At 44.7% G+C, this 17,391-nt stretch overlaps 1 protein-coding gene across 1 annotated transcript; it reads right to left on the bottom strand.

The window, feature by feature from the left end:
* Positions 1 to 2,204: 2,204 nt before the first annotated feature.
* On the bottom strand, positions 2,205 to 16,013 carry LOC124063052 (zinc finger protein 408-like). The gene is made up of 9 exons (XM_046396329.1): positions 15,867 to 16,013; positions 14,950 to 15,229; positions 13,386 to 13,444; positions 11,990 to 12,201; positions 8,696 to 9,357; positions 7,836 to 8,045; positions 6,335 to 6,458; positions 5,113 to 5,346; positions 2,205 to 3,369 (listed from the first exon to the last, which is right to left on the bottom strand). The coding sequence occupies exons 2-9, from the start codon at positions 15,223 to 15,225 to the stop codon at positions 2,723 to 2,725; spliced, it is 2,424 nt and encodes an 807-aa protein (XP_046252285.1). The 5' UTR covers positions 15,226 to 15,229; positions 15,867 to 16,013; the 3' UTR covers positions 2,205 to 2,722.
* Positions 16,014 to 17,391: the final 1,378 nt, after the last annotated feature.

The following is a 17,391-nucleotide window of genomic DNA, read 5'->3' as shown; positions in this document are numbered from 1 at the left end:
TCTGTGACCACATGTGAGATCTGGTCCCAGTCTGCCCTTCAGTTCCCGAGTTCTGCTGCTGAACAACAGGAAACACCATGAGGTCACAGTGAGGCCGACCTTTGACCTTTTGGATAGAAAATGACATCACTTCATCATTAGTGTGAAACGTCTGTCACAGTTAGCGCACGAGTTATGGCTGAAAACGTGTTTTGTGAGCTCACAGGGAGGAAATTCTGATCAGATCGTCTTTGAGTCCGAGCCGACGTTTGTGCCAGATGTGACGAAATTCCCTCAAGGTGTTCCGGAGACATCACATCAGACTGCAATCAGAGAAAAGCAGCAGCGAAATCGTCTGATGTTGAACTTCTGTGTTTCTCTGTGATGATGTGCAAGAAAGAAACTTCAGAACAAAACTCCACAACAAGTTTGATGAAACTCCCTCAAAGTGTCCCGAGATCTCGCGTTCGCGCGATTGGGGCGGACGTACAGACAACCTGAAAACACGACACCTCCAGCTGCAGCCGTCACCGCGGAGGAGAAGTTTGTTCGACACCTTTAATCTGCTGCTATCACGGCCTCCACCCTTCTGCTTTCAGTCGCTCCACCAGCTTTCAGGGCCTGCTGCAGTGATTTGCTCCCTTTCAGCCACATCAGTGAGATCCGCCGCTGATGTTGGCTGAAGTCTGGTGCTCAACAGGGCTGAAGTCAGACCAGTTAAGTTCCTCCTCTCTTTTGTGCACAGGAACACTGTGACATTGACACAGTAAGGAGACAAACAGCAGTGGAGTGGAGATGAAGCCAGACGTAAATAAGGAGAGGACTTTTTACATCCAATGGAGTCGCACAGCAGTTCATCTTTCACCGATTTTCCACCAAGTGTGAGAGACGATGAAGCGGCAAGAAAAGCAGATTGTACCCCCGAGTTCAGATGATGTATCGTTAAAGTCAGATTCACACAGCTAACGTCTAAAGTGTGCAATAACTGCACCACTTTGACAGACTTCCTGACACTTTGGAACGGCTCTCATCTTTTAGGACTCCCTTGAAACTGTCTCTGGTTTATTTTTCTGTCAGTGTAAGTCAGACCTTTAGCAGCTTTTACAGACATTTGATGATTTCTGTCATCCTGTGGCTGTTTGCTATGACGAGGCATCGCCATCATCTCCCTACTGAATAATCAAAGAAAAGCAGCACAGAAATCGTCTGATGTTCTCCGTGCCAAAAGCAAAACTGCAGAACACAATTCACATTAATGTGAAGGTAGAGAAAGGAGGAGCTGGTGGGTCAGAGCCTGAAGGTTTGAAGACATCCAGTTCCACCAAAACCAAGTTAGAAAGTTGTGTTTTTGTACATTAATCAGTGACGCCCATATTCACATTAGCTCTGTGCTGCTACAAGTTAAAGATGATGGCTGGAGGTCATGATACATTATATAGACAAAAGTATCCAGACACTCCTCTTCATGGGGCTGTTTCTCAGGGTTTTGACTCGGCCCCTGACTTCCAGTGAAGGGAAATCTTAATGCTTCAGCACACCAAGACATTTTGGACAATGCTATGCTTCCAACTTTGTGGCAACAGTTTGTTGAAGGCCCTTTTCTATTCCAGCATGACTGTGCCCCAGTGCACAAAGCAAAGCTCCATAAAGACATGGTTGAAACTGGTTCAGTCAAGCTTAAACTATTTTGTTTACAAGAAGAAAACATGATTGGATTTTGAGAATATGAACTTTTTGCCGAGATTGATTGCCTATTTGTGTCTTTTGAGGTTTGTTAAATATTTGCACAATCTAACCGTGTGCTTCTGAATACTTTGTTGTAGGTCTGATGATTTTAGATCGATCTTGTAGTCATTCTAAGTCTTCTTTTCAGGTAAATTGCAGAGATTTTCTCTCACATCTGTGCTGTGCTGACTGGACGAATTACTTTGCGTAACCCTCGACTCATAGCAGCACGACAGACTGCATCTGCACTGTAATATTGTGTTTTACTGGTGAAAACTGAGACATTCAGGGAGAAAAGATCAAAAAGATCGAAATGATGGCGGATCATGGTTGGGATTAAATGGATCATGATTTTATTTTTTGCCCAGGTCACTCAGCTTTACTTCGTTGGCATGAAGTACATGTGAATAATTGGTTGGTACCCGGTCCGACGCAGACGTAATCTCAGTAATGGAAAAGTTCACCCAATAACACTTGGACAAAGACACACCAACCGCATGTTTCATTTCTGGATGTAATGTGTCGTTTTGTATAGTTGAACTTGAGTGAACAGCCGGCAGACTTCGTGACAGACTGGGAAATTCTGAGTGCAACTTCAATGAACTTAAGCGTTTTGTCTGAAGTATCAACAGTAGCTGTCAGCTTTGGGTGTCAAACACACACACACACACACACACACACACACACACACACACAGACGTGAATTCAGTAAAACATGACGCCGTCTGCGTAACGTGCAGGACTTTTGTTCGTCCTGCAGTGTGGGACACATCACCGCTGCTGCTCATCACGTCTAACGGGTTCATGTCTGTTCTGAGGTCGTTCAAAGGCGATCTGGAGAATGCAGATAACAATAAACTGAAGGAAAACTGAGTCAGGTCGAGGGAAGGTGGCTTCAACAGAAACACATCGTAAAGTTAACGATCTGTGCAGAACATAATGCACTGATGATGTCCTCTGGAAAGGCGCGATGTGATCGGATCTAAAGCTCTCAGGGGCCACCAGGGGCCGACTGAGGCTACACTGTGTTTATCTCGACTGTCTGAGCCACAGAGCAGAGTCCGCTCTCCTCCTCCTGTAAGATCAGCAGTTCTCCGACCGTCTCCTGCCCGTGGACCACAATGCACTGCTCTGCGCCCTCTGATATCACCACCTCCACCAGCTCCTGCCCCGCCCCTGCAGGCAGCGAGCTCTCCGAGGCGAGCAGCAGAGGGGCGGAGCTCGGCGTGGACAGGTTGTCCGTGTGGACGTAGACGACGGCGTGTTGGATGTCACCCAAAGGCTCCACATCCCCTCCCTTCTCTGTTTTCGAGGTCCCGACCTTTTCCCTCCCTTTTCCTCGTCCCCTTTTGCGCCGCTCTTGACCCGCCTGCTTCTCTGCCTCCCCTTGAGGGAGCGAGATCTTCTTGGGTCTGCCCCTGGTCGGCTTCCGGTGACCGGAGGCTAAAGTCGCTAACTGTCGCGCAGCCTCTTTCTCGCTGCCGTTCGTCTGCGACTCTGCCGCCTTGGCCTCCTCCTGCGCTCCTCCCTCAGGCCTGTGCTGAGCTTGGTGCCTCAGCAGACTTTGCCTCACTGTGTAGGAGGCGCCGCAGTGGCAGCTGTAAGGTTTCTCCATCAGGTGAGAGGACTTTATGTGCCTCCTCAGCTTCGTGGCCAAGGTGTAGCCTGAAGAAAAAGAATCATACAATCAAATCCGAACCTGAAAAATCAGCCGTTCACAGGACATCTGCCAACAATCAACAGCAGAGGAAACATCTGAGAAGGTGAACGACTCCACGGCTATAAAACACCTTTTTGCTGCATTCTCCAAGTCCACCACTCATTTGGCTTTTGATTTTCTTCCAGTGGTGACGGCCATGTTGTTGCCAGAAACAGCTCACAAGTACATCAATCAGCTTCAATATTAACAGCACAGACAGCTGAGGTGAATAACACTGTGGTGCTTACAATGTAGCGTTCTGTGGGGGAACCTTTGGGCTCTACTCATCCTGGCAATCCCCAGATCCTGATCTGATCGAGAATCTGTGAGCTGCACCGGAATAAGCCGAGTCCTCCCTCCCACCAGGTGGGACTTCCTTCCACCTGGAGGCCCCACCCTCAATATGCAGGACCCAGATGATCCAACATTCTGACGCCGGTGGCCACAAAATCCCCCCAGAGGTCACAATGGGGGCCTACAAAATATCAAGCAGGTGGCTTAATGTTGCAGCTGATTGGTGTGTATAGTTTCATGTTTAAAAAAGGTTCAGCGAGTTCATCAATGCTCAGTCGTTTAATTGTTTAGTCAATAAAATGTTTGTTGTGTTATATTATACGTGAATTAATCTGAGACTGCATGAACTCATGAACTGTGCAGGATAAAAGTGAGTGAGTTTCTTAAAAAGCACACGTGGACAAGCTGGCGATCAGCAGTTTGTGTTTTCCAGTTCGTATGCAGTCCGAGAACGTCTGCAGCCCGCCGGCTGAGACAAACATGGCCGGCTGGAGGCCGGCGTGCGCTTCATGACCGGCTTTTTCACAAACTCATTTTTCAGCTGCAGTTTGTTTTTCGCTCTGGTAATCTTTTCTTTCAGGCTGACAAAATAATAAAAACCGCAGGACCAGCCACAGGAGCATTTTGTAAACAGCATAGCATGAATTAATTCTGTTGTGTTAATGAACAAAAACGTGAGGATTTTAGATGTCAGATTGTTTCAAAGGGACGCACGATATTTGATGTTTATGGATATTATCAAAATCATTTTGGCAGACAGCTGATATCAACATTCAATGTATTTGGTCTGCAGTGTTTAAGTGGGTGGTGTGTGTCAAAGAACTTGTTAAATGTTAAATCGAGGAGAACAAAGTGCTTGTCAGCAGCCGGCGAGTCGTGACCGAACACACTGACCCTGTTAAACTGTGAGAACACCACAAAACAATCACGAACAGCATATCAGTGATTTCTGTCATTGTATTATTGAACGTGAGAGTTAAATGTGACTCGACTCTGCAGGCTTCCAGCTTATTGTTGACTCTGTCGTGTTGTTCCAGCCAAAAGACAATCATACAGATGTTTTCCTCTGGACGTGAGTCCAAAACAGAGCTAAAAGAGACTGAAAAAAGCAACTAACACATCACTTTATCCGTGACGGTATAATGTGTCGATGTTGTGTTTACAGCTTGTTGTTCTGCTAAGTGGCCAAAAAGAAAATCAATGAACGCAGGTTTAAAGCCTCTGTGTGTGGAATTTTAAACTATCTGACTTTATTGCCTCCTTGTCGTAGAATCAAAAAAGACTGCAGTGCAGAGGGATCCCAAATGGAGAGAAACTGAGGACGCAGACTGTGAAAAGAATTACTAGTAATCTGTGGCAGACTGGAGGACTTATCCCCAGCCTGTTTCCTTTACATTTCAATGCCATGTCCTCACCTTTGCCACAGACGGGACAGCGATGGGGTCTGTCTCCAGTGTGCAGCCTCTCGTGGGACTTCAGGCTGTGTGGGTCCCTCAGCGACTTCCCACAGAAGCTGCAGAGGAAACCTCCCCCGGTGTGGGAGAACATGTGTCGGCGGAGTTCTGGTTTCTGGGAGAAACTCTGATCGCACTCGCCGCAGGAATACGGCTTCTCCCCGCTGTGAATCCTCAGGTGGCACTCGAGGTTCCCTGAGAGACGGACAGGAAGACGAAGAGAGAGACAGTCCAGTTATAGCTGTCGATGGGGGGACGTGGCGGTCGCAGCAGGAGCGCAGGAGACCAAATATGCATTTGTCCAATAATGCGTGAAGATTAGGTTCTCCCTCAAAATTGATGTTGTCACTTTGACAAATGAAAACATAAATTGCAGGAATTGATCACAGCTGGAGACACAGCAGACCTCCGCTCAGTGACACACAAACAAAGCGTTGAAAACAATCAGGTCACCTCATCACTGAGATCACAATGTGTTTTCTGTCGTTCACAATTAAAGGACCACTCTGACATTTTGCTGAATGTTTACTTTCTGACTGAAGGTCAGACAGCAGGATCAATATCTGCTCCCTCTCTGTGAGTCCGCTACAGGAAACAGCTGGCTTAGCTCTGTCGAAGGTTCCAGCTCCAGAGCGGTCGTGTTCTGACACAACATGAAAACAGGACGTCCATTGAAACGTTGGAAAGTGTGTTTTCTCTCTGTGAAGGCTTTCCGCGACATGCTGGAGTGTTTCTGTGGGAATTTGTGCCCATTCATGCAGTAGAGCATTTGTGAGGTAGAAAAAAATAGAAACAGAAATAGAAAAGGGCCTTCAACAAACTGTTGCCACAAAGTTGGAAGCATAGCATTGACCAAAATGTCTTGGTGTGCTGAAGCATTAAGATTTCCCTTCAGTGGAAGTCAGGGGTCGAGCCCAAACCATTGAGAAACAGAAGTGAAGTGTCTGGATACTTCTGTCTATATAGTGTAGTTTTAAAGCCTAAAAACACCTGACTTTGTCATTTCCTGCACGTTTAAAACTCATAAAAAGCAGTTTAAACTGACAAAGCTGACAATGTGTGAATGACACGCAACATGTAGTTTTGATTTTGTGGTGAACTGCCCCTTTAAACGGGATGTGGCCACAGCAGTGTTCCCACACTGAGCACACCTGACTGCTGTGGCTCCAGGATGAGACCTTACCTTTCTGACTGAAGCACTTGCCGCAGTGCTGACAGATGTGAGGTTTCTCCCCCGTGTGGAGCTTCATGTGGTTCCTGAGCGAGCCGGAGTTGGCCAGCAGCTTGGGGCAGAGTGTACACTGAACCTGCCAGAGAAAACCCAAATGAGGCAAGTGTTTTCCCTTCTTTTTAAATACTTTAAGCTAAGACTGCTGTTCAAGGGGAAAAACACAAGACCTGCATGAAAATTTAAAGATGGAACATTAAAGCTTTCAAAATAGAGTGGAGGGTGGAGGAGACGGAAACAAAACTTTTTTTAGACACCTTGTCTAGAAGTCTGAAAATAGCTGAGGGGAAGGTGAAGCTGCAGCAGCAATTCAAACATATTCCTGCTTTTTGGATTTTGGATTTCAGCAAAACTGAGTCAGTCAAGCTGCCCAAAGTCCTCCCTATTAAAAACAGCAGTCAGAGTGAAGAAGCTCTTCAAGGGGCTCCTGTGGAGTTTTGTGTGTGAAAGTGCAGCACATCGTTTTCACTTGTCTCACTCACATGTGAGAAAACACCTAACAACATCATCATGAACATACACAACCCGACAAGGCTGCTGCTAGCACTCACAGCTGTGCACCGAAAATGTGGAAAACTCTGGTTCTGTAATGAGGACACAAGCAGAGGCACACAGGAAGGCCGTCAGGCAGCCTTATCACAGACCTGTAACAGCCACAGACACCAGACTGGTTATGTATAAGAGTGCTTAATTGACTGATTGCTGTTGAGATGTTAAGAGATTTTCTGAAAATGCCTCAAAAATAAAATATTTGGACATTTTGACGCCTCTTTGTAACACACAGACAGCTTTGCAGCTCTAACAGCTTCCACTCTTCTGTGAAGGCTTTCCACAACATGTTGGAGTGTTTCTGTGGGAATTTGTGCCCATTCATGCAGTAGAGCATTTGTGAGGTCACACACTGATGTTGGACCAAAAGGCCTGGCTCACAATCTCCGTTCCAGTTCATCCCAAAGGTGTTGGATGGGGTTGAGGTCAGGGCTCTGTGTGGGCCAGTCACGTTCTTCCACACCAAACTCATCCAACCATGTCTTTATGGAGCTTTGCTTTGTGCACTGGGGCACAGTCATGCTGGAATAGAAAAGGGCCTTCAACAAACTGTTGCCACAAAGTTGGAAGCATAGCATTGTCCAAAATGTCTTGGTGTGCTGAAGCATTAAGATTTCCCTTCACTGGAAGTCAGGGGCTGAGAACAAACCCTGAGGAACAGACCCATGAAGAGGAGTGTCTGGATACTTATGTCTATATAGTGTAGTTTTAAAGCCTAAAATCACCTGACTTTGTCATTTCCTGCATGTTTAAAACTCATAAATAGCAGCTGAAACGGACAAAGCTGACAATGTGTGAATGACACGCAACATGTAGATTTGATTTTGTGGCCATACCAATACTTTTGTCTACGTAGTGTAGTTTACTAATCTGGTTTTAACAGAGCTGAGGAGAACGCCCCCCCTACCTTTGGAGGCTGTGTGTACATCATTCTGCTGCAGTGAAGGAGGCGGTGGATGCGTAGGGAGGGGCGGCGTGCGAATGCCTTGCCACAGTGCTCGCAGACGTAGGGTTTCTCTCCGGTGTGCAGCACCATGTGCTCCTTCAGGTCCCGCTTAAGGCCGTAGGTTTTCTCGCAGTGAGGACAAGAGAACGGACGCTCGCCGCGGTGACTCATCTGGAAACAACAGCAGCATCATTTGGGTGTATTATTACCAGTGCGCTTCATTGAATTCACAGGGATGAGTAAATTGCTACTCTGCGTGATGACTAAGCTCGCGGCCGACGAGGGAGCAGTCAGTAGAGGAAGACCCCCCCGTACCCTCACACCCCCCGCTTGTTTGTCAAGTGGTTGTTTTTCTTGTTATTTCTGAGCCAAAATGATAACAACTGTGATAGCAGAAAACGTTGAAAACAGTATCACTGCTAAACACCAGCTCATAGTGTCAGTCATCAGAATCAGAGGAAAAGCTTGTTTGTTGAGCCGACGTTGCAGCAGAGGAGCAGAGGAAAAAGGAAATAAAAACATATCATCCTCAAAGTATGAAAACGTGTCTCCACAGAGCATCAATGGGTTGATTTCTCAGATGAGTAATGTCTTCTCAGTGCATGTCTTAGAACCAAACGTTCTGTTTATGTGTTAAAGAGAGGAACATTAAAACGCTGGAAATCTAATCGCTCTAATCAACAAGCAACTTTTTGATTGAACATTTGATTATGTGACATGTTTATGCTAAAACACAAATATTAGATGTGATATCAGATTTCTTTTGATCACAAATACGAACAGCAGAGTAGAAGAGAGGGTTCACGTCGTCGCCTGCTCACCTGATGTGCTCTGAAGCTCTCTGCTGAGGTGTAGCTCCTCCCACAGTCCTGACAGCTGAAGGGTTTCTCCTCTGTGTGGCTGAACTGGTGTTTCTTCAGGTGTCCGATCTGGAAGAATCTTTTACCACAGCTGGAACATCTGTAGCGCCTCTCTCTGACCTCCGGGTGACACGTGAGAGCCGCCGCAGCAGCAGCCTCAGTGTCGGGTTGGGAGACTGTCATGGAAACCAGCTGTCCTGCGACGGACCCCTCAGTGGAGCTCAGGCTCCGTCCCTCCATCTGTCTGGGCGGGTTGGGGCGGGTGGGGGTTTGCTTCGCCCGGCCGGTCAGACAGTGAAGGCGTCGTGGTTTGGCAGCCAGACGGGAGCTGCAGCGGACAGGAGGAGGTGCTGAGTCCATCTGTCCGTCCACAGCAGCTGGGACATCACATGTCCCCTCTGTGAGTCCACCTGCTGCTGTGACGTTATTATGGGATGTGTTAGCCGTCCCGTCCGTGCGATTGTCCAGGATCCTCTCGGCTCTCGTCCTCCTCAGGTGTGTCGTCCTCTTGTCTTCCTCCTGTCTTCTCTCCTGTTTGTCCTCCATCTCCTTCTGTCTTTCCTCAGTGATGGATTTGTTGGCATCTACAGTCTCTGGGGTTGTTTTGTGCTCCACCTTGTCATCTGTCCAACGAGAAAGATGACAGTGTGAAATGGTTGGTTGACTGACAGGAAATGCAGCAGGTTCTCACACGTCAGGGTTTTCCATTTCTGTAAACATGAGACAAAGCAAGCAGCTGGAGATTGTATAACTGAAAGGTTCACCAAGAAATAATCAAACATTAAAATGGGCACTTGTTGCAGTCCTGCAGAACAAAAGTCCAAATAGTAAAAAATAATAGGAATATAAATAATGATTACAAAGTTCGTTCTGCGAGTTGTTTCTACAGTAACGTAAAACTTCACGTACGTTTGTGTGCTTTATGTGCCTTAATTGAACAACACAAGTCAGCACAGTTAAGAGCGTGATGGAAAACATCTGTGGTGCTTCTGCTCGTCTTCGTCAGCCTCAGCTGACTTTCTGCTGCGTGATCCCCAGCCTGCAGTAAAAACTTTGCTGTAATGTAGCAAAACATACTGCTAATGAGCTATAAAACAACATACTGTTTATAAGCTCTCACTGGATTTTAAAATGTAAATCTGCAAAGTAAACATAAAAAATAAAAAGTACTTTGACTGATGACTCTAATACCTTCCTCTCCATTCCAGGATAAATTAGCATAAAACAGAACCTTCATTTTACAGTCAAATGCAGCTGAATGTATGATTCGTATGATAAACGTATGATTTAGATTTCGATGATTTAGGAACTCGTGTTTCTACGTGAACCTTCAGGTGTGCAGTTTTTAGCACAGATTTCCCATCTGCTTGCTGTGTTTTTCCTCTGGAAGGACTTCAACTCGTTCATGTTCAATTTATTTGCCTGGTTTTCTTTTAATCTTTTGTTATTTTTCATTCATTTGAAATTTTATTTTATCTACTTGTTTTAGCGTTACAGCGTTCCTCTCTGCTCCTGAATCTAATTCACAGCAGTCTGCCTTCCCTGCAGCCATCAATTGCCTTTTATCTTGTTATCTTTCATTTAGTACTCATAATTGTTTTGGAAATGCATGCGTGATTTATCGGCTCAATCTGCCTGAATCAGATGAGAGCAACAGTTTAATAAGATATCCACAGCTCAGCCGCAGTGTGTTGCTGCTGGGTGTTTTCCTCGTGAAGCTTCTCCTCACCATCCATCACAGCACATAAATGCTCCTCCATGAGGAATAACAAAGGATCAGCACAGCTGGAGAACAGATTATTATTCTATTATTCCTATACAACAAATGTGCTTTAATGATTTTGTTTTCTTGTTTTGGCTCAATTAACTGCCGTACTTTTTGTTTGCCACAAACGATTCGTCCTCGAATTGTTCTTCTGACCCGAGAGGTTTTTCACTCACAAAAGCAGAAACCAACTGATGTCAGTGATGTTAAACAATGAGCTGATCGTTAAGCTGATCAATGAAGCCGATGCTCATTAATCTGTGAAGACTGTTGTGTTTACTGGTGACGGAGGAAGTATTCAGATCCTTTACTTAAGTGGAAGTACTAACACTGCACTGTAATAATACTCTCTTACAAGTAAACGTCCTGCACCGAAAATGTTAGTTAAGTAAAAGTATGTGAGTATAATCCGTAAAAAGCAGTATAAGTAAAAGTACTCAGTATGCAGTAAAGTGTCCCCTGTGCCTGTTGTCCTGTTATATCTGATCTCTGACCAGCTGACTTGTGCATTAATGTAACAGAAAGGATTTCCTGGAGTTGGTCGGACTACAGCCGATGATTCTTTTCACTCTGATTCATCTGCTGATTATTTTCTCCATGAATCCACTGATTGTTTGGTTTGTAAAAAATGTGAAGGTAGTGAGAAACGTGGTCACAAATCACCCAGAGCACAAAGTGACACCTTCACAATGTTTGTGTCATCCAAACCTCAACATTATTACAAACACATTCAGATTACTAAATCAATCAATGGAAAAGCAGCAAATGTTAACGTTTATGAAGCTGCAACCATAAAACATTTACATGATTTTCAAAAAGGTTGCCAACTAATCTTCTGTCAGTCAAACTAATCAATAAAGTGAAGCACCTGAGGCTGTCACATGAATGTCATGCAGAGAAATGTAGTTGAGCAGAAGCATGAGAAAGCAGCACGAGATTAAAACACTCAAAGTACCTTAAAGTGTGCTCAGTCACATTCCACCACAGGTGTTCACATACATTTCATTTCACTAAAGCTGAGACTGCAATTAGAACTTTGGAGGGATGAATGAGCTGGACTGGGGTCAGTTTGTTGCTGTTGATGTCCCTCTGGCTCCTCCAGGTGGAGACTCTGAATGAATGTGAAGTGAAAAACCCGCTCGGCTCCACTTTACTGCCATATTTAAATTAAGAGCATCCTCACTGTTGACTTCATTAATGCTAGAGACTCATTTATAGATCAGGAATCACAGACTCAGACTGTGAGAAGCATCACAACATGCTTAAAGAACCAAAAGTAAAAGTATTCATTATGCAGAATGGAGTATATCAGAATAATGTTTGGTTCATCTCTTGTTGTTGCTATGACTTATGAAGTATTTAAACTAATGTAATGTTGCATTTGAAGGATGGCGACTGTAACCCACAGGCTGCAGCAGCCTCCACTGCCTCTCTGAACCTCCTCTGCGGGCTGTCAGAGATCACCTGACATCCACACGGTCCAGTCCCACCTGTCTGTCCAACGGTCTCGTCCCACGTGTCGGGTTTGTCTGTCGTCTGACATTTTCCCACAGCGTCTCCGTACAGCAGCAGCTCTGTTCCCGCCTGGATGTCCCGACACACACGCAGACACACGTCCACACACTTGGCCACACACACCTCTCCACAGGCACACTGCGCCGCCACGTTCTGCTGGGCTCTGTTGCGCACCTGGCAGGCAAATCTGAGGGGAAAACAAACGCATGCACAGAGAAAGAGCTTAAAGTGACTCTCGTTGTTGTGTTGTGCTGCACTACATGCTCACTTGCATCTAATCGGTGTGCAGGTTAGAGTATTTGTACTGCGCTGAAGGGGTTTGACACAGAGGGGAAAGTGTTTCCGGACGATGTTGCCAGGTTTCATTCCTGTGGGTGTTTATGCAAATGTACATCTGAAACACAGTCAGAGCACTAAAAAAAACCCTTTAAAGTTCATAAAATGTGTGGGAGGTCAAATATGATGTGGAAGCATGAGCTACAGGATAATCTGAACCAATAGCAGTTTGTTTGGGACGTTGCTATGAATGCAACTACTGTCCCCTTTGGCTCATCGCAGGAAACCCACAGGCAGCAGTCTGACTCTCTGGGAGAGAAAAATAGGCCAGTCTTTAATCAGGACGCAACACAGTACACAGCCTGGAGCAGGACAAAGTACTGGCACTACTACACAGCCAGCAGCAGAAGGAAGTGCAGACAACACAAATCACAGCAGTGACAGAACACAACACACACAATATGGGAAACACTTCAAACATGGAGGGAGAGAAGCTGGCTGAGGTATGAAGTCAGTCTCAAAGACAAGCATTTCGAGTATGAAGATTTTAGAGGACATGAAGGACTTGAATTAAAGATATAATATGAATATGTAGCATTTTATGCATTAGATTAGCCCAACACTGTTCAAACCCAGAGAAATCTGTAATGTTGTGTTCACTGTCTCCCTGTAAAATTCAGAATAAACTTTAAAATGCTCCTCTCATACAAAGCCCTAAACGGTCAAGCGCCGTCTTATGTCAAAGAGCTCACAGCACCTTATTGTCCAACCAGAACTCCACGCTCCCAGGATGCTGGGTTACTTGTGCTTCCTAGAGTTGGCAAAAGTAGATCAGGAACCAGAGCCTTCAGCTATCAAGCTCCTCTACTGTGGAACCATCTTCTGGCTTCGGTCCGGGAGGCAGACACTCTCTCAGAGTTCAAGAGTGGATTTAAAACCTTTCTCTTTGATGAAGCTTATAGTTAGGGCTTGCTTAGACTACTCCCCACCACCACACCACCACACACACACACACACACACACACACAAATTATCTCCATTAATCAGATGAAGAGGACAAAAAGTGTGTTTGTGAGAAGCATTGTGTAAACTTACTTGATCCAGACGGTGCTTTGCAGTAAACTCTGCTCATTTGCTGCAGTCTCCATCACTGCCTGCAACACATAACAAAGTAGTTTACATTACAAAAGTTATTTTAGTTCTGTAAACAAGCTTGTGTTAGGAGCTACTTTTAGCCTCAGGGTGTTTGGTGAACATGCCCTCACATGTTCAGTACCCATCTGACAAGTTTAACTTCCACAGTGAGAACAACATGTACTTCCATGTTCGCGTTCATAACAGTGATGCTTACTGTCCACGTCTGACTCACTCGCTCTTAGTGCTAAATACAGATAAACTGAGAGGAAGGTCGTGCTTCGTGTTTTGATTGTAAATCATCATTAGTGCATCTTTTGATCCGTGAAGCTGACTCTTTCTCCTCATGGTTTCCTCATGGAGAGAGCTCGTGGAATTGATAAGGACTGATTCATTATCTTCCCACAGAGTCGGCACTTAATTAAGCAGAGAGGCTTGTATTTATCTGCTCCTTCTGTCTGCAGCCGACACAGAATGGATTCAAATTAAATAAGATGCTGCTGGTGAATGTAAAATCATGACGAGGAATCTGAACGCAGCTCGGATGGATGGGACTTAATTCTGGAGGACTGATGCTTTACTGTTGCCTTTTGAATATTAATTTAAATCATTAGTAAAGCTTCTTTCTTGTCCAGGCCTCTGTTGAGTCATTTGGAAACTAAATGGGACAACAAAAAGAAAAAAAAAAGGATAAATGTCAATAAATCTGACTTTACACTTGGCATATTTTATGGCAGCACTCATTGCACTGAAGTGCTGGTTTTAGCTAACCTGATGCTTGCTCATGACATGACTCAGGCCCAAGCATGTGACAATGTGAGGTTCCAACACAACATAAAGCTGCCTAATGGTGCTGAAGGTGGCGAACTCGCCGCCATCCCAGCAGAAAAAGCGGAGCAGTCAGTGTGGTCGGGCCGTACACGTTCACGTGTTTCAGAGGAGCAGCTTTGGACGGAGGCCTGGGTGGAGGGGACACTATATTTTCTGGGGAGGACAAATGGTTTAATGTGGACATGAAGTCGACGTGCCAGCAAAAAGACTTCATGAACGCCGGCGTCACTTGGTTGGTCCACCGCTTCAGTTCAGACTGAAATATCGCAACACATTATTGGGTGGATTGCCATGAAATTTAGTACAGACATTCATGGTCCCCAGATGATGAGTCCTACTGAATTTAGTGAAGCCCCGACTATTCCATGATACATGCTTTAAGTCTTCACACTATTGGATGGAGCACCAGTCACTTATGTTCCCCTCAGAATGAATGGCAACTAAACGTTTTGTGAAATACTTTGGTTTATGTCTCAATACCTGCAAAACTAATAACATTCCCATCAGGCTAAGCTGCACTTTGTGTTTAAGGCTAATTAGCAAATGCATGCTACCATGCAACAGTAAGACTGTAAAACTACACCAGCTTAACATCAGCATGTTAGCATTTCCACTGTGAGCATGTTAGCTCCTGGTAGTCTTGTTTGCATGCACACTAACGCTTTGCATTATAAAAATTAGCATTTCGCTTTACCTTTTCTGTCTCTGTGTTGTTGGACAGGCCTGTTTGGGAGTTCATTGTGAGTTCACCATCTGGACTGCGAGTCATCAGGTCAGTGTGAAACCTCCAGGCCCACTCTGTGTCCCCCTCCCTCCCTAGCAGGGATCCAGCCTCCAGCGAGCGGCCGACCCACCACAGGCCCAGTCTGCCCTCACAGAGCCGCGAAGGCCCAACAGCAAAGCCGCAGGGAAGCAAGGTGGACAGGAATGAGGTGAGAGCAGGTGGGACGGGAGGAGCAAGACTGGCCATGAACCTGTACAGAGAAATAAACAACAGGTTACAGACAGAATTAAGACGAAATGAGATCACTGCACTGTACCTCACCCACCAGGAGGCCTGAATCTCACCAGAAAACCTTCAAGTTTCCCAACATGCCGTTAATTTAGAATTATTATATAGCGTGTGTTATTATATATTACTGGGGAAGTGTGTGTGTGTGTGTGTTGACTCCATGGTTACAGCCTTGTATTACTATATATACATATACATATATTTCTGGTCTCAGACGCAGTTGACGTATTAAATGTGAGAGAGTAAACAACAGCATTGGTGGCTGACAGAGTCACGTTGACTCTACTGACTGACTTCTAGCTAACGCAGGGCAAATGCATTTCTGGCCAACGACAATCAACACAATGCTAGTATGTTAGCCGTAAGATGTGCAGGTTTAACCTGAGGAACATCCCCAACTGCTGAACTCTGCACAGCGTGCCCCTAATTGATTAATAAAAAACAATTATGCTAAGCGTTAGTTCTCTGTGATTTGTCATTATTCACCAGCGATCAACTTTTTCGGTGTTAGCGGTTAGCCCCGCTTTGCTAAGTGGCTTCGGTTAACAAAAGTCTTACATAATTTTTCATGTCAATAATAACAGTAACTGTGTACATACTTTGGATATGGTCGGTGATTTAGATTATTACAAGTTTTATTATTCCGATGTAAACTCTGGGAAAGCTATCGCTATCCAGCGAGTAAAAGCACAAACGGAAGTCCCTGTAATCTCTGGTCCGACCGGAAAGCGTCATGCTCTGTTTGGTTCCGCCAAACAAACCCTGATGATTTGAACGTTTATTTCTTAAAATATGTGCATGTATTGGGAAGTACCCGCATTGCTATTTTTTTTTATTTCATTTCAAAATAAAGAATACATTTGAAAAAAGTTATTTCTTTTCAGGGGGCAGGGTGTTAAATAATTTTACTCAATTATTTTTGTAAAGTTTTTCTGACATGGTTTTAGGTTTTAAGATGAGGTCATAAAAAACAGCTCAGCTCTTGTGCCTCTGATATAAAGTTTGTGTTTCCAATTTGACGTAATCTGAAATGGTCACAGGTTGCGTACAGCAAAACGTTTTTGCCAGTTTGTTTTAGGTTACAAACATTTTCTGTTTTCTACTAATTAACAAGTGCAAAATATCCCGAGAGCTGAGAGAGACGATTCATCCGGAGGCCTGGGGCCCAGAGGTGAACCAGTGGGTGTGGAGGGTGGGGTGCACAGGATCCTTAAAGGACCCTATTCAGACACAAGGGAATGCTGACGCCATGAGAAACCCACCCTGCTGGCCAAATACAAATTTACCGTAATTTTATTATTCCTGTGAGTCAGTTCCGTATCCTATTTACTTCAGCTGCTGCCACAGAAACACTGAGCTCACTTAGAGGCAGACGGAAGGTGAAAGACGTGTTTGTTGTCTGTACCTGGAATATCTGGGCGGTGACCCTCCTGGAAAGATGGAGGGCTGACTGATCAGGGCAGCATGTAAGCTTCACACTTCTAAACTTCACTTCTTTAGGTTGCTGTGCTACGACAAGAGAGATGAGAGCCATAGAAACTTAAGAGAAACCTGAATCCATCACAGGTCACATCAGCCAAAGTGTTTTTATTTGGTGCCGATTGATGTGAGTACAAACATTCAAACATGTGAGTTCATCCTGCTCCTCTGGTTTCATAAAACATTAAACAAGACAAAGTCAAAAGAGTCAAATATGATCTTAAATATCATATTTTCTTTATGTTTCATTTCCTTGCATTTCTCTGCATGCTCTAAAATGACAAGATGTTTGAATTTATTTGAAGTGACAAAATGTAAATGGTAGGATTGGTGTTTATCCATGTTTTCTTACTTTTCTTACTAACCCAGTGAAAAGTCAAAACAGTTTTCATTTAAAAAGAAAATACATGTTCTCATTAAAGAAAGGCTCAGTATTTCTAAATGTAGCTGTGTGCCATTTTTTTTATTAAATGTTCTGAAAACTAAAGGAAATAATGCAGTTGTTGGGGACTATTTTCTGCTGTGGATTAATACACGTTTGGTGCATTAGTGACGGAAGCAAGATGGTGTTTGCCAGACTGGAAAAGTCTTGTATAAATGAAAGTCTGTTTGCCATTTCGTCACATCACTAAAACAAAATGCTTG

Source organism: Scatophagus argus, chromosome 1 (genome assembly GCF_020382885.2).
Source record: "Scatophagus argus isolate fScaArg1 chromosome 1, fScaArg1.pri, whole genome shotgun sequence".
In the NCBI taxonomy this organism is placed as follows: domain Eukaryota; kingdom Metazoa; phylum Chordata; class Actinopteri; family Scatophagidae; genus Scatophagus; species Scatophagus argus.
Note: the sequence above shows the minus strand (reverse complement) of the source record. Positions and strands in the feature narration are given on the sequence as shown.